This window comes from Artemia franciscana, chromosome 13, assembly GCF_032884065.1.
Source record: "Artemia franciscana chromosome 13, ASM3288406v1, whole genome shotgun sequence".
NCBI lineage: Eukaryota > Metazoa > Arthropoda > Branchiopoda > Anostraca > Artemiidae > Artemia > Artemia franciscana.
This window is the reverse complement of record NC_088875.1, coordinates 18,975,246-19,002,778: the sequence shown is the minus strand read 5'-3', so window position 1 is coordinate 19,002,778 and position 27,533 is coordinate 18,975,246. Positions and strand designations below refer to the sequence as shown.

At 37.0% G+C, this 27,533-nt stretch overlaps 1 protein-coding gene across 4 annotated transcripts in view; it reads left to right on the top strand.

The window, feature by feature from the left end:
- The window catches only part of LOC136034604 (uncharacterized), a 130,378-nt gene that overhangs the window by 34,923 nt on the left and 67,922 nt on the right, over positions 1-27,533 (top strand). For 3 of the 4 annotated variants that reach the window (XM_065715878.1, XM_065715881.1, XM_065715880.1), the window contains exons 7-13: positions 5,281-5,385; positions 8,120-8,313; positions 9,418-9,667; positions 10,915-11,109; positions 21,453-22,100; positions 23,374-23,478; positions 26,670-26,899. In XM_065715878.1, coding sequence (XP_065571950.1) covers positions 5,281-5,385; positions 8,120-8,313; positions 9,418-9,667; positions 10,915-11,109; positions 21,453-22,100; positions 23,374-23,478; positions 26,670-26,899 — 1,727 coding nt within the window. The remainder of the gene's footprint in view (positions 1-5,280; positions 5,386-8,119; positions 8,314-9,417; positions 9,668-10,914; positions 11,110-21,452; positions 22,101-23,373; positions 23,479-26,669; positions 26,900-27,533) is intronic. The other variant, XM_065715879.1, reaches the window with a different exon arrangement.

Below are 27,533 nucleotides of genomic sequence, written 5' to 3'. Positions count from 1 at the left end.
GGTGGTCCTACAAAAAAAAGGCAGCAAAGACATTAATTTTAACGCTTGATATGAGTAGATGGTTCGGTTGAAGCTTGAAAAAATTGTGTACAATTGTATATAATAGAGCTTCAGCTATTATGGAGAAGAACTGGTGGTTCTTTGTGTATGTTGGGAGAGGAGTGTGTCTTGAGCGTCACAAAGTGCGTTTCTAATTCTTCGTGGGTCCTTAGATGGACGTAGCCAAATTCTCAAACCTTGCCATGTACAACACTGGTTAAGGGTATATTGAGCGATTTCTTGATTGTTTGGATTAAATATACGATTTTAAGTATGTTATAGGTCCTAGCGAACTTCCAACTTGGTTCATGTTGTCGTATCGAGTGATTCGCAAGCCAATAAAGTTAGGGTCATGTTTGAGTATTAAATGTATGGTCGTCATCCCATAGCCTGCACAACCACTTTGCCATCTTTCGGTCATCAAAGTACTTCTCTTGGTCTTTCAGTACCTCTGCACTGTGACTGGTCAAAATCGATCAAACGCTTTTTACCGTGTCGGTAGATTCAATTCTAGATAAAAAAAAGTATTCCTTTCTATCACCGTTTCCGGTTGCCCCAAAAAGAGAAACGAATCGTTCTATATATGCGCTGGCACTGAAACCTGCCATCCCCCAGAAGAGTTGGTTGTTAGGGCCCCGGTGGAATTGAATGTTAGGGGTCCCGCTGAAATTACTCGCAAGGGCCCCATTGGAATTGGTTTTTAGGCCCCTGGTGGAATTGGATGTTATGGGGGCACCATTGGGATTGCTCGTAGGGTCCCATTGAAATTGGCTTCTAGGCTTCCGGTGGAATCTGATATTAGGGGGAGTGGGGTTTAAATTGCTTGCTAGAGGATGGGTCAGCCGCATATTGTCACAGTAGTATGAAAATGCAGAGCCTTCGCTAAAAAACGTAGCTTTTCCATTAAAACACCTCAGAAAGAGCTCTTAATTTGGAGTAAATTTATCTCTGATAACAACCCACCCTCTCTCGGATTGGTTGCTAGACCCTTCCCCCCCTTACTCCACTGTAATAAGTCACTAGCTGATGGGGCAGCCATTGAAGGTCACATACTGGGAATGGAGAGAAAATGATACCAAGAAAAAAAGAACACAGATGCATAAATGAAAAAACGAAAGAAAGTCAATTGTCTTTTGCCCCTATTTTCCGGTGTTTTGAGCAAACATAGATCATTCTCTAAGAAAATACTTCTAAACAATCTCTAAGATGGAGTATTTTCTTATGTTCTGAAAAAGTTTATATCATTCTCCTTGAAAACATATCTAGAAATTCTCTAAGAAGGACCCTCCAAAATGATAGGATCATATCGCTAAGAAGTGAAGAATCGCTTTATCTGGGTTTATAATAACCCCTTCAAAAGCATTACTTAGCAATCAGGTGTACTTTAAATAGAACCGAACTCTAGTAATCAATTTTCCCTTCAGCATCTCAATTATTGTAGTCATAGGAAACATTTAATCAATAACATAATCATTTTAGTAAGTGGAACATGGGAATTCTACGCGTGTTGAATTGGTTATTTTGTAGAATCTTTTACCTGAATCATAATAGTATAACAAGATTTCTGATCCAGCTGTCTAGAGCGCAGTTCTATTGGATGGAAATGACCGTTTCGAATCCTAATGGGGACAAAAATCATTAGAATATATAAGTTCCCTGAAAAAGTAACGCCTTGAAAGAAAAAGAAATCACAAAGAAAAAAATGTCTTAAAGTATTATGCAACACCGGTGTGGGTACCGTCATTACGTAACATACCACATCTGCACTGTCATTATGTAAATTTCCATGTGCGCTGTCATCAGGTAACCCCCACCCCTGTGCCCCGTCATTACGTAACACCCACGTTTAGGTTTGGTTCACATCCGACGTATGCAGCACAACTACGTAACACCTTACGTGTGCACCGCCATTACGTAACACTCACTTGTGCACTATCATTACGTAAGCCGCAGAGGTTTACCCTCCTCAGTTGCAAGTGGGGATTTCCCCACGGGTCCCTTAAGTCTAGCATGTCATGCGGGATTGTGTCACTCCCAATAAATCTACTAAGTCACGTGAGAATGCTTGACCCTCAACTCCAATTACGTAACATGTACCTGCTGGCAGTCGTCGGAATGACGGGGTAGGGATGCGTTTAAAACTAGGGCGGTCGTGGAATCCATGGATGTGTGTGTCGTGGAATCTATGCACCTCTGTCTCTTAGAAAACATTCCCTCTGACTTAACATGTACCTGCTGCCTGTTGTATGAATGATAGGATATGGCTCCCGTGAAAAGCAGGGCTCCAGTGTAATCCAGGAATAGGGCTCCCCTGGAAGTGCCTATAGCGTCACTTCTGATTCTAGACCTGAAATCTGCCTGCAATCCTTTTCACCCTGCTTGTGTCAGAATCAGTTCTTTTACACAAAAATTTGTTCCTAAGATACGTCATTTTGACAAGGTGAGGGGATGAACACTTCCTTAGTGTTGTAAACACGAGACAAGAAGAAGGGATAATGATTCCACTGAAAAAGCGATCTAAGCTCCGATTTGACTATGATATAGATGAAGGCAAAAGTGGGCCTATGGTCCCTGTGTTGTCCACTTTCCTCCCGTGCATTCCCAAAATTTTTCGTAGAAGGTAGACATTTTTAACTTCTTTGAATTAGAATTACACAAGCATTACCAATTTGTATGAATGCAGAGCCAAATGGGCAAGTGGTCCCTCCAGTGATCCCACCTTGTGCCACTCTAAGACCTTCCCTCCCCCCCCCCACACACACACACACGACGGTGGTAACTTTTCAGTAAACAGTTAGGCAGGCTATATCTTATTCGAACCAAAAACAATACTAGAACTTTCAATTATTACTATTAGAAAACACAAAGGTAACTCATGCCGATTTTAATATCTCTCCCCTGTCCTCTCTCAGCCATTGTTTTTACAAAAAATGCAGGAATCTTGCTAGTTATTTGAAGTAGAATTATGAAAGGTTTTTCACCCATATTATTGAAAGCACAAAGCGGATCCATGCTCCCTCCATTATCCCCTGTCCCTCCCGTAACTTTTCCCAGGGGAAAGGTGGGCATGACACATCCTGCTTGAACCAAAATTACGTGTGAACTTTCTAGTTGGTAGGATTGAACGATCAAAGTGGGTGAGAGGCCCTAATGCTGTCTCAACCTTCCCACTGTCAACGTTTAGCTCAAAGATAAGCATATTGTACCTTACTGCAATATGCTAATTAATACAATTAATGATTTTTAATCTAAATAATTGAAGGACCAAAGTGGGTCCATGCCCTTCCAACAACACTACTCTACTATTCTGCCAGAGTTTCTGTAGAAAGGTAGGCATGTAGCACGCTGCTTGAACAGGAATCATACAAGGTCATTAAAATATGTATGATTAGGAGCAAACTGGGATTCTATGGATCCTCTAAACCATCTCGCCTTCTGCCTGCAGGTTTTCTTGTTTTGTAGAAAAGTAGACATAATGCAGTCTGTTTAATTTGGGAATGTTCACCAATATTTTTGGAGGTATAAAGTAGGCCCAAAACCCAACCAATATCCTCCAGGTCTTCCCACCACCAACTTATCAGCAGAAGGGTAGGCCTGCTGCGCCTTGGTTGAACCGGAATGACACAAGGTTTTTCAGCGGGTATGACAAGTTCTGAATTCTATTTCCTCCACCAGCTTTTTGGCATGGTAGTGGGCAACTTGACCCATTTTTTACCGTAACCCCGCAAGGATTTTTAACTTGCACGATTGTAGAACCTAAAGTGGGACTGTTGCTCCTTCCATTGCTCTACCCAAACTTCCCAATTTTCATATTTTAAGAGGAAACAAAGGAACGTCATATCGTGTTTAAATCTCAAATATGTAATTATTTTCAATCTGCATGAATTTAGGTTCAAAGTTAGGTTCATGGTCCCTCAAAAACCCTCCCTCTCTCGACACCAATCTTTCATGGAAAATTAGATATGTTGCGTCCTGTTTAAAGAAGAATCATACGAGAATTATCTACCTGCATTATCCCAGACAGAAAGCCGACTCTCAGCAGTGTCAAGACTACATCCCATCATTAACTGTTCAGCAAAATGATGGGAAGGCCTTTTTTCACCTTTTGACTAGGAACTTAGTGGATAAGTAACTTGCATCAATAGAACACTAGACTGACTATTTTCAAAAAATTTCTCTCTTTGCAAGTAATTTTGAGTAAAAAAAAAAACAGCAGATGAGTTCTCAGAGGCGTCAGCCACTTCTTAGCTCCACCTACCTTCCACACCGATGTGTATACATTGTCTTGGAGTTTGCAGGAAAGTACGAGCAGCCAAAAGTGTCTGGTGCAACCACCCGGTGGTAGAAATAGAACAAAATAGTTTTTACCATAAAATACTTATAAAAAGAAATTAATTAGTATTATGTTATTAGGTGAAATAAAGTAGAAATAGCTTTTAAATGCTGCGGTAATAGAAATAACAACATAGGCTGTGTTAGGTTTTGTGTTTTCGAATAAAACAACAAAATTTTAGCTTATGTACATAGTACAAATGATTTTGTTAATTTAAAACTAAAAGCATTAATTGGGTATAAGGAAACAGATAATAAGGTTGGTATTTTGAGATGAAACCCGTATTTTGAGACTATCTTTGAGGAATACATAATTATTTTTATTGTTATTTTGTTGTTTTATTTAACAGAATTTTCTTGAAGCTTACCATTTTTAAAGTTTTGAGGTAGTTGAAAACTATGGTAGTTGACAGTGAAGAAGAAAAAATTAAATTGTTGTTGCTGCAGTACTTTCGTCGGCAAAATACTGTAGCCTGATTTCTTAAGAACAAAGCAAATCCGGGAAATTTCAAAAAAAAAAAATATCATTCAAGTTTAACACTAAACTTTAATTTATATAATGGCAGCCTAATGACGGAAAAATACTAACTATAAGCTTCACTTATTTCTCCTGTACGATATAGTATGCCTCTAGCCTTACAATCGATTGCAATTTTTTTTCTAATGCGATTAGTTTTGACCGGCTACTTGAATGTTAAGCTCTACAACCAGTCAAATTTTGCTTCAATTTCTGGATTTCAAGTCGTTCAATTTAAAAATTGTCTTCATGTGGGCAAATATACGTTTCGCCTCTGTTAGGTATATCAAACAAGCAAAATTTAAAAAAAGCCACTTTTGTCGCTTGCTTACAGGCTATATCAACAAAAAAACTCATCTTATTTCATTTCTAACAATTTTTGTTTATCATAGGTTACTGTTGACAGAGGATCTAAGCTTGGAGATGGATACGCATGTGACACCTATGCAATTACTGTTGCACATCCTGACGGAAGAGTAAATGAAGCTTTTGCTAAGGTAGTTTTTCCTTATTTTTGTTACGAATACGGTTTTTGCTCAAAAAGGTTGTTTATTATGAGTATATTGTCGTGTCAAAAACCCAAGGGTCTATTTGACATTTTTTTTTTAGCTTTTTGGGGAATTCAAAACAAGGCTTATATGTTTTCACGGTGGCAGTTATTTGCATTGCAGATTTAAATAAGAAAATGTCTATTAAAATTACAGTCTGTAGATATAGTTTGAGCGTATATGATATTATATGATACTAGCTGTTGGGGTGGCGCTTCGCCCCCCCCACGCGCGTAAGTCGTTACGCGCCATATTATAGATTGTCAGGTTTACTGACTCTTGAACATGCAACATATAATTGTCCATGGGAAAAAAATCCGCATTTAGATCTATACCTCATTATTCTAATGATGTGTCCCTGTGTCCCGGTCGTCATTTATATTCCCTGTGTCCCGGTCGTCATTTTTGTCCCGGTATCCCAGTTTGTAATTTCTCTTTGAGTGTCCCGGTCGTCATTTATATTCCCTGTGTCCCGGTGTCCCGGTCGTCATTTGTGTCCCGGTCTGTAATTTCTATTCGAACAATCCCTGTGTCCCGGTCGTCATTTATATATCCCGCCTGTGCCCCCGGTGTCCCCGTTGTAGTTGTGTCCCTATGTCCCGGTCGTCATTTATATTCCCTGTGTCCCGGTCGTGATTTGTGTCCGGTTGTCCCAATCTGTAATTTCTCTTTGAGATTCCCGGTTGTCATTTATATTCCCTGTGTCCCGGTCGTCATTTGTGTCCCAGTGTCCCGGTATGTAATTTCATCAGTTGACAAACATGACTTCAGTCGACAAACAACTTCATGATGCATACAGCTCAATCCTTATAATGACGTCAGTCGACAAACATGACGTCAGTCGACACACAAACATGACGTCAACACACACACACATAGACAGCTTATTTATATATATATATATATATATATATATATATATATATATATATATATATATATATATATATATATATATATATATATATATATATATATATATATATATATATATATATATATATATATATATATAGATTTATTAACACTAAAACCATTTATGGGACATGATTAATACAAAAATATAACAGTGAACGAATCGGAAACAGATATAAACCCTTAACTGCAAATTAAATTACAAATAAATTACAGAAAACTATCCCTACGTGTCATACTTGTTCCCACGAACTTACCCAACTTCTCAATCCCCATAAATCTTCTATCACTTAACGTTACATCCGCTCATTCCTCCCTTGTATTCCAGCCCACCCTGGCGAAATTTTTCCCTCAGACTATCTAATTTTTCACACAAATCCAAAAAAAATTAATTAAACCATTCTCCCTATCCCCACACATCGGGCAAAAGTAATGACCTAATTCCGGCTTCGCCATTCCTAGATATTTTTCCAATCACCAAGGGGTAAAAATTTTCCCTCGCTTTTATTGTCACTTTTTCACTGCCTTTTTCGTTGTCATTTTTTCACTGCTTTTCCCGGCTTCTCCGCAACTTTCTAAGATATATCTTACTTTGTTTGCCCAAGAGCCTTTTCTCCTGTCACTCAAGCACTCTTGGCATGCTGCCTTTAACAGCCTATCATCTTGTAGTGATACCAGCTTCTCCCAATGCCCAATAATGCTAACTAACCTATTTACTCTTGCACTAGTTGCCCCATATCATCCCTTAGAACTAATCTATTAAACTTGTCGCTTAGACCTAATTTCTTGAAGAAACTTAACTGAATCTTCTCCAAATTATTCCCATTTTGGAATCCCCATATTCATCAACCATAACTAAAAACTGTTCTTAACTGACTATTTGAAACCATCTTCATTAACTTCTCTGACAGACTTCCTCATAATCTTGCAGGATTCTCTGGAATCTCCCATTTAAATTCTTTATTTTAAGTTTCAATTTTGATTGCCGGATCATCAATATTTTTTCAAAAATGATGCCTTGGTATTCTGAAGATACTACAGCGTGCTTGTTTCAAAAACATGTAGACATGCACAGTTAATGTGATATGACAGATTTGACATTTACGTATATAGGCTTTGGAGAACTTTGTATTGACACACCACACACACCATACACAGAGAAGTGTTAAAGTGTCGTTCGTTTGAATGTTTGGCTCTAGTGCTGTTGATATGACTTACATTACATGATAGATTGGTGTGCTCAAAACTTTACAACTGGGAAAGATTACTACATACAGTCATCTCACAAAGTTAGGCTGCTGGGTAGCACTGAAGAAACGAGCGTTTGCAATGCAAGCGGGTCTCAGGTAAAACATAATAAATCTGCCTACTGTGTCCATGTTGCATATAGTGAGAACACGTACTTTCAGTTCCTTTCTAGGAGCCGGGGAATTGTCAGTGATGAATTCGGTTAATCTTTTCTATCAGGAGATCGCGCAAATGCATTCAATTTATTTGGGTCAAGGTAGTTCAGCAATTTTTGCTGCAACTATTAGTGTAAAAGACTTTTGTCTAACTTAAGGACTCCATATCGCCATTGTTTTTAGAGTTAGGACCACTTAATATTTTTCGGAATGTATTCTTTACGGGACAAAATAAGGTATCAAAGAAGTTGTGTTTAAGTGCAATTGAAATTGTAAGAAACTTATAAGTGTAAGATTTATTTTTATGCTTGGCTCGACTTTTTTTTTATTCTTCATTAAATTGTTTTTTTTTTATTTATTTCTAGCTGCTTCCACAACTTCCCTCACAGAGAGAATTCGTGTCATCAGTCGGAATACAAGAAAGAGAGATTAAGATATACAAGTACTTTCACTCTGCTATTAGAAGCCTTATCAAAGAGCATGGTCTTGAAGAAGAATTACAGCTACTTGTTCCAAAAATGATATTCACCAACACTGGAACCTCAGCTTCGAACGAAAGGTAAGTTTTTTGTCACTTGGATGCAGTGGTGCAAGTTTCAATAGTTGATTACATTCTGATTGTTTTTCAATGGTACCAGATTTTTTCGGTTGTAATCAACATATTTTTTATTTGTGTTGATGATTTTGTGTGTCCCTAGCTAGGATTTTTCTTTTCGTCGTCTCTTTTGTACAATTTTCTTATTGCATATTGCATGTAAAGAGGGTTTAAATAAGGTATTGTTATAAATGACTATTGCTGCCCCAGTTTCAGAACCGTGGACAAATTCCCTTTATTTCTATCTCTAAGTTTGTCTATTTATTACATTCAGCAAATATTTTGGCGTTTGCCTAGGGAATCATTGTATATCTTAACTGCTTCCAAATTCTCGCCTAACTTCAATTTGGAACTTAGTGAAACAACTGAAAATAGTCTTTGCTGACATAGGCCATAAGACTCTACGTCAGTTCACACTTTGTAGGGTCGGGCCTAAGGGAAACCGAAAACCAACCTTTTTGGTCCAAGGAAAGAACTATATGTAACTTTCCAAAATGTCCTTCTCGTCACTCCTGTCAGAAGTCAAAACTTCCTGTGAAAAACAGCAAAGGCTAGACGATCCTTATTGATTTCTCGCAATAGACTAAAATCGGTGGTGTGAAATCGGTGAAAAAAAAAAATCGGATAAAACCAAACCGTTGCCCATAAACACAATGATGTGCTTTGTTATTTTTTACTCTTCTCCATCGGCATGGACAACTTCTTACAAAAGGTTAAAAATGTGACAAGTCAAATTGGCGTTTGGAAATATTTTTTTGCGTTTAATAGAATGAGTCTCGTGGCCAATTCTCGGTATCAATACTTAGTGTTGTGCGCCACCTTCATTGCTCTGCGAAGCCAAAAGTCAACGAGTGCTATGTTTCTAGAACTTATAAAATAGGAAGTTGGCTTCTGAATGACTTAAATGCTGACAAAGATGAATGACCAAATGCTGACAAAACTGTTTTCCCAACTGTTTCTGAACATTCAAATATACAACAAATTCTGTGTACATTTGACTCTAGATCACAGTTTAAATTTTTAGGCTTTTCTCAAGTACTGTAGCTATTTATAATGATTTCATTTTAGCAGCGGGGTAGAAGAAAATAAAGAAGAAGCCATTCTCGTCATGGAAAACCTCAAGAAGCAAGGTTTCACATCAGTTGATAAACGAGCTGGTGTTCCACTTCCATGTGTTAAACTTGCCCTATCCTCGCTTGCAATGTATCATGCAGCAGCATCTGCACTTTTACGAAAAGCTGGCCGTGGAAAGAAGCCAGAGGGATTGGAGTGGCTATTTGAAAATTTAAAAGTGGATGGGGATGCTTTCATTTTTCAGGTATTTCTTTTCAGGCATATGATCTTCGTGTGGAATTATAAGAGCTTTATGCTTACAAAACATAAATTTAGGGCTTCGACCTTCGTAAAAAATAATCAAAATTCGATATAGAAAAGCTTTCATAATTAGGACTCCGGACCATGGCTTATACGAATTAAGCAGGCAGTTTTAACCGATGAGCTACGGTGGCCCACTATTTAGACAAGCAATAATCGTTAATGTATGTATTTTTTTTCTCGAATACGTCTCCATACTTTTTTTTGGAAAATTGCCAGCCTGGCATTTTTTGACCTGAAAAAAAACGATCTAGATATGTAACAAGTTGGAGAAAATTTGCTCAGAGCCTTTATTTTGGAAAAGAAAATTATTAGAGTGACTTCATTTATGAACGCATTTTATGTGCATAAATTACTTCATTTTCCCCCCAGCAATGGTCTTATCGTTTTTTAAGTATCTATCACGCATGCTAAATTACAAAAGAAATGAAGCTGAGCATAAAATACCAACTTAATGAGTCTGTTTAAAAAGGTGAATTTTAAAAGGTTATATTCTTCGAAACGTTGTGAAGCTAATAAGCTATGTTTAGCCAAACTGTTAGAATATATGGATTCAATCAGATGAAGCCAAATAAAATAAACTTCAAACTAAAAGCCTACTAAAGTAAGCACAGTTGATTAATCATGGAACCGTGTTGTTCATTAGTTTTGAAGTCGATTGACATCCTGACCAAGGTCAGGTGGAAAGCCAACTTCTGTTGGTCACTTCTGTGGAAGCCAAGTATTGACAGGAAAAATTAAATAGACAACAAAACAATTTTATCTTTTGGACAGGTTTTATTGAATGTCCAATTATATTATTGTCCAATAATTCCATGTTAAAAGGCGTACTTTAATCTCATCGGTTTAAAATTGTGACTTATTTTCGCATGCCAAAAATACCCCTTTGTTTAAAACTGGGAAACCCCACGCTTTGCTATTCTCAGCGACAAATCTAGATTGATTAGGAAATACAATATCAGAGAGACATATAAATCGCATTTTTAAACCCAATTGGTTCTTTTTTGAAAAATATTAATTCTTTAAAAAGAACAAAAGGTTTGGGTCGCAGATGTTCTTACAAGTGAAATCTCTAGAGGCTCTCTTGTCATGTGTAATAATCAGGAGGATTCTTTGGAATTTTACATTTAAAGCTGCGCTTTTTATTGACCTTTGTTTGAAAAAGGGCCCGTGAAACATTTTATTTTTTAGATGCTTCCTGCCCGCCTTCAGTTGGTAAGAAGTCTTGGAGCAACCGAGCTAGCTAACAAAGTTGAGAAGCTGATAAAGAACCCTATAAAACTTTCGGATTATGAGGCTTTAGGTGTATTTGGACCGATGGAAACCATCATCCATGGAGATTTCTGGTCAAACAACATGATGTTTAAGCTTGGTGATAATGATAAGGTACTTGATATTTCAAAAAACTTTTCACATTTGTCATCATTAGAACTGAAAAATAATATATTTAGGTTTTTATGGCACTTGGTATTAACCAAATGACATATAGCGATCGCAATTTCTGTCGGTCTGTCTCTCAGTCTGTCGGTCTGTCTGTCCCAGTTTTGCTACTTTAGGCACTTCCAGGTAAGCTAGGACGGTGAAATTTGGCAGACGTATCAGGGACCGGAACAAATTAAATTAGAAAGTTCCGATTTGACCATCTGGTGGTATTGGGGGGGGGGGTGCCGGTTAATTCGGAAAAAATAGAAAAATGAAGTATTTTTGACTTACGAACGGGTTATGGGATCTTAATGAAATTTGATGTTTGGAAGGATATCGTGTCTCAGAGCTCTAATTTTAAATCCCAACCACATCCGGTGACATTGGGGGAGTTGAAGGGGGGAACCTAAAATCTTGGAATACGCATAGAGTGGAGGGATCGGTTTGAAACTTGGTGGGGAAAAAATCAAAAGTCCTAGATATGTAATTGCAATGATCGGAACGGATCTGCTCTATTTAGGGGAGTTGGGGGGGGGGGATAATTCCGAAAAATTAGAAAAAATGAGGCATTTTTGACTTACGAAGGAGTGATAAGTTTGGAAGGATATCGTGTCTCAGAGCTCTTATTTTAAATCCCAACTGGATCCGGTGACATTGGGGGGAATTGAGGGAGGAACCTAAAATCTTGAAAAACGCTTAGAGTAGAGGGATCGGGATGAAACTTGATGGGAAAAATAAGCACAAGTCCTAGATACATGATTGACATAATTGGAACGGGTCCACTCTCTTTGGGTGAGTTCGGGGGGGGAGGGTTAATTCTGAAAAATTAGGTATTTTTTACTTACGAAGGAGTGATCAGATCTTAATGAAATTTGATTTTTGGAAGGATATCGTGTCACAGAGCTCTTATTTTAAATACTGACTTGATCCAGTGACATCGGGAGGAGTTGGGTGGGGGAACCTAAAATCTTGGAAAACGCTTAGAGTGGAGGGATCGGGATGAAACTTGGTGGTAAAAATAATTGTAAGTCCTAGAAACGTGATTGACATAACTGGAACGGACCCAATCTCTTTGGGGGAGTTGGGGGGAGGATGGCTAATTTTGAAGAATAAAAAAAAAAATAAGGTATTTTTAACTTACGACGGAGTGATCGGATCTTATTGAAATTTCATGTTTGGAAGGATATCATGTCTCAGAGCTCTTATTTTAAATCCTGACCGTATCCGGTGAAGAGGGAGTTGGGGGGAAGTGGCGGAACCTAAAATCTTGGAGAACGCTTAGAGTGGAGGATCGGGATGAAACTTGATGGGAAAATAAGTACAAGTCATAGACATGGGATTGACATAACCGGAATGGATCTGCTCTCTTTGGGGGAGTTGGGGGGAGGGTTGATTCTAAAAAACTAGAAAAATGAGGTATTTTGAACTTACTAAAGAGTGATCGTATCTTAATGAAATTTCATATTTAGAAGGACCTCGAAACTCGGATCTCTTATTTTAAATCCCCACAGGATCCAGTGTCATTTGGGGGGGAATCTTGGAAAACGCTTAAAGCGGAGAGATCAGGATGAAACTTGGTGGAAAGAATAAGCACAAGTCCAAGATAGGTGACTTACATAACCTGACCGGATCCACTCTCTTTGGTGGAGTTGGGGGGGGGAGTAATTCGGAAAAAAAATAGAAAAAATGAGGTATTTGTAACTTACGAACGGGTGACCAGATCTTAATGAAATTTGATATCTAGAAGGATCTTGTGCTTTACAACTCTCATTTGAAATCCCGAACAGATCCGGTGACATTGAAGGGAGTTGGAGGGGGAAACCGGAATTCTTGGAAAACGTGAAAATCGAGGTATCTTACGAATGGGTGATCGGACCTTAATGAAACTTGATATATAGAAGAATCTGATGTATCAGACACTCCATTTTCAATTCGAATCGGATCCAGGGACATAGAGGGTTGGAGGGTGGAAACAGAAATCTTGGAAACCGGAGATCTTTTAAAACGCTTAGAGTGGAGAGATCGGTATGAAACTTAATGGGAAGAATAAGCACAAGCTATAGATAAGAGATTGACATAACTGTTACGGATCTGTTGTCTTTGGGGGAACTTTGGTCTGTTAATTTGGAAAAATTAGAAAAACTGAGGTATTTTTAACTTAAGAATGGGTGACCGGATCTTACTGTAATTTTATAATTAGAAGGAACTCATGTCTCAGAGCTCTTCTTTCAAATCCCGACCAGATCTGTTGATATTGGGGGGAGCTGGAGGCGGAAACCGGAAATCTTGGAAAACGCTTATAAATGTCGTAGATACGTGATTGACGTAACCGGACCGGATCCGCTCTCTTTGGGGGAGTTAGGTGGTGGGGTTCAGTGCTTTGGCGAGTTTAGTGCTTCTGGACATGATAGGACGATGACCGACCACTTTTGATGACTCTTAAAATGGTAACTAGAGCTTTCAATTTCCAATCAAACGATCCATCTCTGAAGTTTGTACAACCAACCCTTACATAAAACCTTACATTCCGTTTGGAGCATAGCTTACCACACTTTCTCCAAGGCTCCAAGGGAATTTGTCGGCCCTGGAGTTTTTGTTATTTGATCTTTAAACTATTTTGAACAAATAGCTATCTCAAAATTATGATTGAATGCTTTTGGGGGAAAAGGCCTTGGGGATGGTCTAGCTGCCCTCCGATCCCCTTTCACTCTTGAGAAGGGCACTAGAAACTCTGGTTTATAATCGAATAAGCCCCCTCTGAAGTTTATACGACCACCCCTTCCATAAAACCTTATATGCTTCCGGGGCATAACTTAAAACAATCGCCCCCTGGCTCTGGGTGGGTTGTGTCGACCCCAGAGTTTCTCTTATCTGATGTTTGAACTATTTAAAAAAAAACGGCTTTCTAAAATTTGCATTAGATGGGTTTGGGAAAGGGGGACGCTATTTGCGCTCAGATCTCTTTTGACTCTTAAAAAGTGAGCTACAACTTTCAGTTTCTAATGAAATGAGCCCTCTTGAAAGTTTATGCGAGCATTCATTTCATAAGAACTATGCACGCCCCCAGGACATAACTTACAATGCCTGCCCACGGGCCCTGGGGTTGTGTCGACACCGGAGTTTTTGTTATCTAACCTTTGAACTATTTAAAAAAAAATGGCTTATCTCAAAATTTGCATCTGATGGGATTGAGGAAAAAGGGCGTGGGGGGCTAGTTGGCCTCCGATATCTTTTGACTCTTAAAAAGATAGCTAGAATTTTCAATTTTCAGTCAAATGAGCCCTCTCTGAAGTTTATACGAGCATCCCTTCCATAAGAACCGTATATGCCCCTAAGGCAAAACTTATAACGTCTACCCCCGGGCCCTGGGGGGGGGGGGGGTAGTATCGACACCGGAGTTTTCTTATCTGACCTTAGAGAATTTTTTTTTTACAAAATGGGCATCTCAAAATTTTTACGGGATGGGTTTGGGGAAAAGAGGCGCAGGGGGTAGTTACCCTCTGATCTCTTTTTGACTCTTGAAAAGTGAACTAGAAATTTCAATTTCCTATCAAAAGAGCCCTCTCTAAAGTTTATACGAGTATCCTTTCAATAATTACCATATATATCCCCAGGACATAACTTACAATGCCTACCCCCTGGTCCTGGAGGGTTGTGTCAACACCGCAGGTTTTATTATCTGACTGTTGAACTATTTTTACCAAAATGGCTTTCTCAAACTTTTTATTGGTTACATTTGTTGAAAAAGGGACGTGGGGTGGGGGGTTAGTTGCCCTTCGATTTCTTTTGACTCTTAAAAAGCGAACAAGAACTTTCAAATCCCAAACAAATGAGTCCTCTCGGAAGTTTATACGATCAACCCTTTCATAAGAGCCATATATGATCCCAGAGTATGAATTACAACGCTAATTGCCCTTGGATGTCTTTTGACTCTTAAAAAGTGAACTAGAACTTTCAATTTCCAATCAAATGAGCTCTCCCTGAATCTTATACGAGCGTCCCTTTCATAAAAACATATATGCCCCCAGGGCATAACTTACAACGCCTTCCCCCGGGCCCTGGGGGTTGTATCAGCACTGAAGATTTTCCTTATTTGATCTTAGAACTTAGAAAAAGGGCGTGATCTTAGATCTTAGAAAAAGGGCGTGGGGGGCTAGTTGCCCTCGGACTCTTAAAAAGTGAACTAGAACCTTCAGTGTCCAATAAAATGAGCCCTTTCTGTAGTTTATGTGAACATCCCTTCCATAAGAACCTGTAAGCCCCCAGGGCATAGCTTACAACACCTGCCCCTGGGCCGTGGGGGGCTGTGTCGACACTGGAGTTTTGTTATGTGATCTTAGAACTATTTTCAACAAAATAGTTATCTCAAAATTTTTATCGGGTGCATTTAGGGGACAAGGGGCTTGGGGGGAGGCTAGTTGCCTTTCGATCTCTTTTGACTCTTAAAAACTAAAATACAACTTTGAATTTCCAACCAAATGAGCCCTCCCATCATTCTTGACTCTTAAAAAGGGTACCACAACTTCCAATTTCCAATCGAATGAGCCCCCTCCGAAGTTTATGCGACGACCCCTTTCATATGAAGTGCCTCTGGAAAAATAAATAATAAATAAATAATAAAACATTGGAGCCGTATGGCCTTTACTATAGGCAACGCTACAGTGTTGCCTTTGAAACACTATAGCGTTGCCTGTGATAAATATCGTATAATTCTATGAGCAACTGTAAAACTTTTTGAGATGCTATATTTGTGAAAAGTCTGACAGGTACCTGTCCAGAAACATAGCTTATGGCAGCAATTGTCCTTTTTTTATTTTCATATGTCGTAGGGGTACAAATTATAGCATAAATTTTAGACAGCACACATCTTTCCTTTAGAGAATTACTCTTGCTTTAGTTAAGCCGGGTTTGGCTTACCACGTATTTTTCAGGTGTTTTTAGTCAAGGGTTTTTTTTTTGGTCAAGACCTTAATTCTCAAGGCAGTTTTAGTTTAGCTATGACCTTTCCTTCAGTTTTTTTTGTCTGACAAAGCTTTGTTTGTCAATGCGATTTTTCGTTCTCTGTTCTTTTTTATCAAGGGCCTTGATCAAGGCCCTTGTTTTTATTAAATAAAAAAACAAAATTTTTTAACAGAAAGTAAGGAGCTACATTAAAACTTAACGAACAGAAATTACTTCGTATATGAAAGGGGTTGCTTCCTCATCAACACCTCGCTCTTTACGCTAAAGTTTGACTCTTTCTCTCAACTTTACTTTTTAAAACAGTAAAAAATTGTAGCGTAAAGAGCGGGGCGTTGATGAGGAAGCAGCCCCTTTCATATACGAAGTCATTTCTGTTCGTTTGAAGTTTTAATGTCGCTCCTTGCTTTCAGTTAAAAAAAAAACTTGTTTTCTTATGTAGTTTCTGAACGTTTTTGAATCAATGCATGTCTTGATTTTGGCTCTCCGCAGAGGAATAATTAGAACAAAATTTGCATATTTATTTTTTTTTGGCTAAATGGCTTTCTCATAGTTTTGATCGAATGATTTTGAGAAAAAAAGGAGCGGGGGAGGAAGCCTAGTTGCCCTCCGATTTTTTGGTTACCTAAAAAGGCAACTAGAACTTTTAATTTTTTACGAATATTTTTATTAGTAAAAGATATACCTAACTTATAAATTAGCTTAAGTAACGAACTTTTGTATTCTCATGTTTTTATTACATATACGATGGGGTTCACCCCCTCGTCAGTACCTCGCTCTTTACACTAAAGCTTAAATTTTGTCCCAATTCCTTAAAAATGACCGCTGAATCACAAAAGCCGTAGAATAAATGGTTGAAATTACTAAAAATACTTTAGCGTAAAGAGCGAGGTATTAGGAGGAGGTGAGCCCATCATATGCGTAATAATTTCTTTTCGTTTTAAATTTTAATGCTGCTCCTTACTTCCAGTTGAAAAAACTTTTTCATATTTATTATCTCATTGCTTTTTTTTTAATAATGCTAGAAAATCCTCCGCTCCCTTCATGGAAATTTTCTTCCCCCATGACAAATTCCTCGATGGAAAGTTCCCCTAACATATCCCCCTCTTCTCATCCCTGCCCCCAACCAAACAAAAAATCCCCCTGAAAACGTCTGTACACTTCCAAATAACCATTACTATATGTAAGCACTGGTCAAAGTTTGTAACTTGTAGCCCCTCCCAGGGGGACTGTGGGGGAGTAAGTCGTCCCCAAATATATAGTTATAAGGTTTTTCGACTACGCTGAAAAAAATGGCTATCTCGGAATTTTGATCTGTTGACTTTGGGAAAATAATTAGCGTGGGAGGGGGCCTAGATGCCCTCCAATTCTTTTGGTCACTTAAAAAGGGCACTAAAACTTTTAATTTCCGTTAGAATGAGCCCTCTCGCAACATTCTAGGACCACTGGGTCGATATGATCACCCCTGGAAAAAAAAACAAACAAACAAACAAATAAACACGCATCCGTGATCTGCCTTCTGGCAAAAAATACAAAATTCCGCATTTTTGTAGATAGGAGCTTGAAACTTCTACATTAGGTTCTCTGATACGCTGAATCTGATGGCGTGGTTTCGTTAGAATGAGCCCTCTCGCAACATTCTAGGACCACTGGGTCGATATGATCACCCCTGGAAAAAAAACAAACAAACAAACAAATAAACACGCATCCGTGATCTGCCTTCTGGCAAAAAATACAAAATTCCGCATTTTTGTAGATAGGAGCTTGAAACTTCTACATTAGGTTCTCTGATACGCTGAATCTGATGGCGTGGTTTTTGTTAAGATTCAATGACCTTTAGAGGGCGTTTCTCCCTATTTTCCAAAATAAGGCAAATTGTCTCAGGCTCGGTGCTTTTGATGGGTAAGACTAAACTTGATGAAACTTCGTGGAATCAATTAGTTCGTGGTAACGAACTGTAGTAAGGAGCGACCCGGCTCAATAGTAACCAAAACTCTAAAAAACTCTAAAATTTTGATACCAATACCTACATCAAAAGAATCGCATTTTAATGCTGATTTTAAATATATAAGTTTCATCAAGTTTAGTCTTACCCAGCAAAAGTTACGAGCCTGAGAAAATTTGCGTTATTTTAGAAAATAGGGGGAAACACCCCCTAAAAGTCATAGAATCTTAACGAAAATCACACCATCAGATTCAGCGTATCAGAGAACCCTACTGTAGAAGTTTCGAGCTCCTATCTACAAAAATGTGGAATTTTGCATTTTTTGCCAGAAGGCAGATCACGGATCCAGTTGTCCTAGAATGTTGCAAGAGGGCTCATTCTAACGGAAATGAAAAGTTCTAGTGCCCTTTTTAAGTGACCAAAAAAATTGGAGGGCACCTAGGCCCCCTCCCACGCTAATTATTTTCCCGAAGTCAACGGATCAAAATTCTGAGATAGCCATTTTATTCAGCGTAGTCGAAAAACCTTATAAGTATGTCTTTGGGGACGACTTACTCCCCCACAGTCCCCGTGGGAGGGGCAACAAGTTACAAACTTTGACCTGTGCTTACATATAGTATTGGTTATTGGGAAGTATACAGGCGTTTTCAGGAGGATTTTTTTGGTTGGGGGGAGGGGTTGAGAAGAGGGGGATATGCTGGGGGAAGTTTCCATCGAGAATTTGTCATGGGAGAAGAAAACTTCCATGAAGGGAGATCAGGATTTACTAGCATTATTTAAAAAAAAATTAAAAAATAAATGTGAAAAAGCTTTTTCAGCTGGAAGTAAGGAACAGCAATAAAACTTAAAACAAACAGAAATTATTACCCATATAAGGGGCTCACCTCCTTATGATACCTAGCTCTTTACACTAAAGTATTTTTAGTAATTTCAACTATTTATTCTACGGCTTTTGTGATTCAGGGGTCATTCTTAATGAATTGGGATAAAATTTAAGCTTTAGTGTAAAGAGCGAGGTACTGACGATGGGGCGAATCCCCTCATATATGTAATAAAAACATGAGAATACAAAAGTTCTTTACGTAAGCTAATTTATAAGTTACGTAAATCTTTTACCAATAAAAAGATTCGTAAAAAATTAAAAGTTCTAGTTGCCTTTTTAATTAACCAAAAAATCGGAGGGCAACTAGGCTTCGCCCCCGCTCTTTTTTTCTCAAAATCATTCGATCAAAATTATGAGAAAGCCATTTAGCCCCCCCCCCAAAAAAAAAAATATGCAAATTTCGTTTTGATTATTCCTCTGCGGAGAGCCAAAATCAAAACATGCATTGATTCAAAAACGTTCAGAAATTAAATAAAAAAAACGAGTTTTTTTAACTGAAAGTAAGGAGCGACATTAAAACTTAAAACGCACAGAAATTACTTCGTATATGAAAGAGGCTGCTTCCTCATCAACGCCCCACTCTTTACGCTAAAGTTTTTTACTGATTTAAAAAGAAGAATTGAGAGAAAGAGTCAAACTTTAGCGTAAAGAGCGGGGCGTTGATGAGGAAGCAGCCTCTTTCATATACGAAGTAATTTCTGTGCGTTTTAAGTTTTAATGTCGCTCCTTACTTTCAGTTAAAAAAAATTATTTTTTTTATTTAATCAACATTAAAATGCGATTCGTTTGATGTAGCTATTGGTATCAAAATTTCATTTTTTAGAGTTTTGGTTACTATCGAGCCGGGTCGCTCCTTACTACAGTTCGTTACCGCGATCTGTTTGATATTTCTCTTGTCTATTTTAATGGAATTTTTTAGTCGGGATTTCTTCCTTCAAAACATTTTTTTTTTCTTTTGTTTGCGAAGGATAGAGGCTAGTATTTAGGAGCAGCAGTGCGAATCTGTCAATTAAAAAAAAATATATATATATATACATAGTTTAAATGTTGGTATTGTTAAGCTGTAAAAGTATCCTTCTTTTCTATTTACCTTCTTTTCACTCACCTTGTGTCTATTTCTATTCTATTTATTTCTTACTTCGATGTACCTTACCCTCTTTTTATGTACCCTTCGTTTCCCTTTCTTGTTTGTTCTACTGTATCGGACATGCTATACAACAAAAGATAGCTGATTTTGTTAAATAAATATTTTTATCTAAGAAGAAATGGTTCATTTTTATTTACTCTTCTTGAGTTTTTTTTTAGCGTGAAAAAAAGATACCAAAAAATAAATACTTTTTACCAATCAATACTTCATACTGGCATATATTATTCAGCAAATTGGTTTCGAAATGATCAGCTGGTAAGTCATCCAAAGCTTAATACTCAGTTATTAATTTAAGTTGATACATTTTTGCAAATTCTTTAGCTTTTAACTAACTGTAACTGTCGGTTTTATTTTTATATGCAAAAAGAACTCGAAACTAGCAAATTCGCTACTTTAAAACACACATTTTGGATTCTTATGATTTTGTATTTAATCTTTATTTTTGATGTTTTTGCAATTAGTGGGAACTTTTCTCGTTTTTGCAACAAATAAGGACTTTCTTCATTTTATGGCTGAATCAGGACTTTGCTTGATTCATGGTTTCGAAATGGCTTCGAAAATCATGGATTTCGATTCATTCATCTGATTCATGGATTGTGTCATTTCATTCTGGGTCGGTCTATCACTGAAATTTTTTAGTTTTTAGGCACTGATTTATGGCATGGCTTATTTCACACTACACCACAAAAATTCTGCAGCATGGTCTCAGTAGTAAAGGGGTTATGGTAACGACAGGCAAAAGTCTCTCCTAACCTGCATTTTTTTGTATTTAAAAATTCATTATTCTTCACTAAGAGGCATTCTTCACTAAGTAGTCATCCAGCTGTAGGTATTCTTAAATAGCAATCACGTTTGTATACAGTTATTTTTTTATATAATAGTGGCTTTTTCGAAGAATCAGAAACGAGAAGTTCTTTTATTTGTATTATGGCCACCGTAAGCGTGGATTTCCTCTGGCCGGGTAACTTCCTCTCTGCATAAGAGCATTTAGTTTTAACTGCTAAGAAATTCTATAAAGGTAACAGTAAAATTATGCAAAGACCGTTCTTTTATGCTGCTACTTAATGTAAAACATAATGTGTACTTAGACTTTTATGACGTTTTAAAAGCAATTTTTCGTTTTTTAGAAGTTAGTACTACTGAGTGGAGAGAAGGTAGGATTAAAAAATCCTAATAATGAAACAAAAGTTAGCACGTAATTAACTTTTACAAAGGTCACATAAAAAAGATCGTTGAAAGCATCAAGGGTTGGAATACATTTATCCTTTTGATTTGATTTCTCCTCACAGGTGACTAAATATGTGTAAATACTTTTGGCTATCTGGATGACGAAAAATCTAAAATTATTCTTAACTAGAAAATTATTGTTTTAGCCGTCTGATTTCCGAATGATTGACTGGCAAGCATCGAGAGTTGAGCATCCAGTTGCTGACATAAGTTACTTCATTCTTGCAAATACAACCAGTGAATTCAGAAAGTCTCATTTGAAAGAAGTCTTAACAGAATATTACTCAAAACACGTATCATATCTGAGTAAGTTTGGACATGATCTAACTGATTATTCATTTGAGAAATTCATGGAAGAATATAACAAAAATATGTTTAAAGGGTTTCTCCTTGCTTTGATTGTTGTGCCTGGCGTGATGCTGCAGCCTACTGAAGTTAGCAAAATTATGGCTGATATTAATAATGAACTAGAAAAAAAAGACATGAGTAGTGAAGAGAAGCTCACACTTATGGGGGACCTTTTTAATCAAAAGCTTCCAGAGGTAATGCGTCAAGATAACATATTTCTTCAAAGAATGAAGGATTTAATTTCTGATTTTGAAAAGAGTGGTGCTATTGATGAGCTTCTCAAAGAGTTCGACGATAATTTATCCAAATCTGAATGGGAGAGAATTTTTGCTACGGATGGAAAGCAAACAATTTGTTCGAAGTTTGAAGATATTTTGGAAGGAAAACTGAAAACCCCAGACAAAGATGGGTATTACATCAAAGATGATTGTGGAAAAGACATCAAAGTGAGTATCTATTTAAATTACTTTGGTCGTATATATGAGACCCCGTTAGGTTTTTTTAAAAAAAAAGAGAGATATATAATGTATTTGGCGGTTTGATAAAAAAGAACAGAGACTTTTTTACCCAAAGTGAAGTACTGCTTTTTGTATGAATAAATTTCTTGCTTGAATTTTGAAGAATGTATCTTGTAAAGTTAAGAAAATTAAGAAAATGACATACTAGAGGTAGTTCTACCTTCTATCTATCTAGTGAAACAACAGACATCTCTTATTGTTTCAACTATCCATAAAAAATGAACTTGACGAGCATACTACCTTGCCCCAAATGGACAGTCAACATAAACCGGTCTTGCCTCAAAAAAAAAAAAATTTCCGGTTATGTACCTTGGTGGTATGACTGATCTGTTTAATTGTGAAATCTTGGATATTCGTTTTTTCTAATCAATAAATGTATTTCATTAAGTATTAAAGTTGGTCAAGTCCGGTTGTAAAACACTTTAAGTTATGGATTCCCAAACCAACGGAATTTATAGCACAGATGATTGGAGCACCATTCCAGTGCAGGGCTCCTAAATTTAAATCAATGTAATTGGAAAAATAATTTACTTTTTACTACTACTACTACTACTAACAATTCATCGCAGCATCAAGCCTGTTACAATATATACGAGTAATAAATAATAAAAGATTCATTTCTACCAGAAGCATGACATTTCTCTGACACTGAAAATAATCAACCAAAATAAACCCCGAATGATAGGGTTTAATTTTACTGTGAATGGAAATGAATTTCCTTGAGTAATTTGCTCAGCAGCCTCTGGAATGTACGAAATAGAGCTTCGTTTAGAAGTGAACTCAAAACTGTTTGGCTATTGCTGCGTTGGAGTATTGGTACCGTGAAACTTATATAGAAAAACTGGTACTTTAATTTTGGATATTCCAAGAGTGAATTTTTCCAATAGAATTTATTAAAATAAAAAAATGATTCTTTTCACATAAGATATTGCTGAAAACAGAAAATTGAATAAACAAGAAAGAATTAATACTTTCTATAGTAGTTTATTTCATCTTCCTTTGAAATTCAAACAAAGTAGAAAAAATGACGAAGCTAACTACAAGAAAAGTGTCACCATTTAAGCTCAAAATTTTAAGAGAACCTGTACGTACAAACTGGTCTTATGTTTTAATAAAAATATACTTAGACCAATTGTTGTGTTAACGGTAAATATTTAAGCGGTAATTTTAGCTTTAAAATGTAGATTAATTCTTGTTTCAGGTTGAAATAACACGCGCTTCAGCTCCCGGTGACAACTATGCGTGTGTCGTATATTCAGTCTCAGCAACACGAATGAATGGCTCTAAAGTTGTTGGTTTTGCTAAAGTGAGTTTTCTTCCCTTTCTTTGCCTTTTTTTTACTTAACATGTGCTACTGCTGTAGTATTTTTGGGATTCACGCCTAATGTCGCAGAAGCAAGCATAACTTTGTATCAAATGTGTTTTAAAACTTTTGAAAAAATTCTAATTACCTGTTAATTTGGCTCTGTTTCATAGAATTCAACATTTCTCACTGGAGGAAACGTTGTCTAGATTGTTTAGCAAAAGGCCACAAAATTCGAATCAAATAATACGGGACTACCAATTGCTTTGTGTTGTAATGTTACAATTTTGACCTGTATTAAATACAGCTCTAAAATTTTCTTTTTGGAAAAAAATGCACCAAATACCAAAATTTCTTACGCTTGTTGTTTTTTGTGCAACATGTGCATACCTTTTAGTGGCATTCTACACCCAAAGACATAATTTCTTCCTTTTCTCTACTTCCTCGCTTGTCCTTTGTTAAGTCGGCTTCAACAGACCTACCTTATGAATGGAGTTAAATGGGTCGTGTTTTTGGAATTTTACATTAGGCACAAACATCCTGAAACGATAATGAACTGAGCAGATGGAAAGATATGATTGCAAAAATCCGTCGAAGTCACTTCAAAGTGCCAAAAGAAGAAATGATAGGTCGTGAGACATCAGTAACTTCTCAAAACGTGCTACGGTGAATGTTATCGTCACGGGCAAAGAAAAAAATTGCAAAATGATGGAGCAAATGTACTGATTTCTAGCCTGTTTGGCAGAATAGTACTGAATTATTAACATAAAGAAAAAGTTATATAGATGTACAGGTCCAATGAAAATATTCTGAATATAGTGCAATTATATCCCCTGGCGCATTACTGTACATACCCAATGAGTTAAGAAAAGGGAGATCTGAGACCGCTTAGACGACAACACCATCTATAAATATTGAAGTTTATTTCTTCGTGATAGCTATCTATTGAGGTAGGGAAGAGATAGCAAAATTAGTTTGCGTATATTTACTGATAAATTATGTGATATTGCTTCAATCCGATGTTATCTCATGTTTTGCCCCATTGTAGATTAAGCCCCAGCTTTCTTCTTTTTATTTAATTCAATTTGCTCTTTTAAATGAATTATGAATAAAGATGGCGCTAAAAAGTATTAATGACTGAATGATTTTAGTCATTGACTAAACCCGTATAGAGTATTTTACTATTCAATCTACAAAATACAACGCATAGAGTATATCGAAAATACAACTGCAAAACACAATCTACTAAATAGCACAAAGAAAAAAAAATTAAACAATTTTGAGTCTCTTTGTTTGCTTCAAGTATGCTAAAACGGCATACCGAGCCTCTTCAATAAATCAAATAAAATTGATATTAAAATATCAGAGTAAGAAAACTCTTGTAGTTCAAATAACATTTCTGTTCTTTCATTTTCAAAAAGTTTATACTCAAAAAGATAATGATATAAAGTTTCTTCATCGCCACAATCACGAGTGGAACAATTACTTTTTTTAATTCTACATAAAAATGAATTTAGTTTACAGTGACCAATAGCAGTGTTAGTTTATAATAAGGAGAAGTTTTTGCAGCTTGAAGAAGGTCGGTATGATCAGTAAAAAACGGAAGGGTCCAGGACGTAACAGCTCGGCTGAATAACTTATACCATATCATTTATAGGTTTTTGCGTAGTTTTCCGAATTTCATCTTTAGCATTAAATGTAGAAAAGTAATTACCGAATACGTAATTTGCTTGGAAGTCAGCATAATAAGTTTTATATTTTTTACTTTAAGTAAGCTAGTGTCAAAATCGTTCGGCGACTTGTTTGACCCGAAGTTGCAGGACACCAGTCTTTTCAGGTACTTCAAAATGCAGGGAAGTGTAAAGAGAACAGAATTTTGTCCCCTTTAGACCTAATACTAAAGTCAACTACAAGAGTAATTTCAACCTGTCTCTCATTATAGCCCTATAAAGCATGCTTGAACAATATTTTTCGTATAGCTTATTGTTTGAGGTACGGTCAGTCGTTCGGTTTCCCGAAACAACCCGTAAGCCACGCTTCAAAACCAAAGTCAATAAAAAAAATTTATAAAATTTTGATGGATAAAATCCATCAAAATGATCCATATGAGTAGGGATAGAACTCGACCCTGCTTAATTCCTGACTTAATAGGAAACCATATGTTGACCTCATATCCTATCTTTAATGACATTGTCTGGTATACTATACAAGGATCGGACCTTCGCTAAAGTTCTTCTACCAGATAAATCAAACACTTGCTCATGATCCATGAAACTGAGGATTCAAGGGGTTTGATGACTCAGGCACTTCCCAGTTATTAGTCTAAGAGTGAAAATTTGGTGGACACATCCCCTACCCATCCTAAAATCATACTGTTTTTCTCTTATAACCTTATCCACGGTATCTCGGTAAGTTTAAAAAGTATCATCATACTAAGTAATTTACATCCTACAAAAATCAGGCTCATCCTCGTAAATCCTTTAGCATAAACTGTGGTTGGAACTATTTAACTCCTTTGCGAAGCAAATAGGTCACAAAACTGGTTTTACTTTAGGTCAATCCAAGATGTCAAACCTATTTTATTTTCCGTATTTTCGTAATTTTCCGACTTCAAAAATCCTTAAACACAATCTTTGGTGGACATTAAGCACCATTTTTGAGACACGTACTTGTTGTCTCTTCACTTAGGGTAGTCTTATTTAGAATCTAAGTACCTTTAATGGCTACCCTTGAGTCATTTAATTGGCTATATATATTTTAAACTTGACTATTTGTATAATTCGTTCTGATACTATTACCACAACACCATGATGCCCCCAAGAGAATATTTTTGGAACTTTTCGATTTTTTGATCACATTGGGTATTAGGGATATTTTATTCGATTCCATTTAAGACTAAAGAGTGGGAATCTAAAGGGGTTACCTCCGATTAATTATGCATCTAAAGAGCACTGCATATCAGAATTGATGATCGAATGAATTCCTACCCAAATTCCTTCATCTTTGCAATCATGACAAGCTTTAGTCATTATTATACCTATATTTGAACAATTGTAGTAGGAGACACCAGGCCGAACATATAATATCATAGAAGGTTGAAGGCACTATATTACCTAATGGTAGAGGAGAGTGGGAGGCTGGAACACCAACTATATGCATAAGATCTTTTTTATTCCAATAGACCGTGCTTACAGGGGATTCCAGACAGTCCTGCATCTCGAATGTTTGTAGAGGCGATGCTTATACAGGATAAGGAGGTGAAAGTTTACGAAGAACTTCTGGAATCGCTTCGAGATACCATTAAAAAGAAAAATGCTACCGACAAGATTCACATCAAAACTCCAAGATTGCTCTACGGACGATGTGATGTTGGTTCTCAATACGTTTTTAGTTTGTCGTCAAAAGACGAGAATAATTCATCAAGGTTAGTAGCGATTAAGTTTTATCCAGATAAATACGGTCACCATGGGGAATTCTATGCAGACCCCTTTACGGAAATGTGAAAAACTATAAAAATGTGATTTCATATCGTATAAATCCATTTTCACATTTGGAGCCCCCCGCCCTACCCATCTTTCCTCTAAAAATGAATTACAGAAGTCTCAAAGCAAAATCTTAATTATACCACTCAGGTGTGCAAAAAGTTCCAAAGCTGCCAGTAGCAGATTTCCAAAAGCTGCCGACATTTTATTAGCACACCTTGTTTTTTGACAGCTTTCCTTTGAGCAAAAAAGTATTTTCATACGTAAAATTTGCTGAAAAGTAACAAATGTGCCTTGCATTTTTTTTTTATTGTTTAAAAAATAGAACTGAGACAAAGAGTCAAGCTGGGAAAGGGGGGCTGGTTGGGAATAGTGATTCATGTCCGTCAAGAAATTGCTGGTTTGTGGCAGAGTAGGGAGGGTATAGGGCAGCATACTGTGAGGGGGGAGGAAATAGGACTTATGTATGCGGGGAGGGGGAGGAGGTAGGAAAGGATAAGGGAGGAGAGTTCGGGATAAGGGTTTGTCAATTTTTGAGCTGTGCCTGATGAACTTTGATTAGAAATTTTTGCTTGA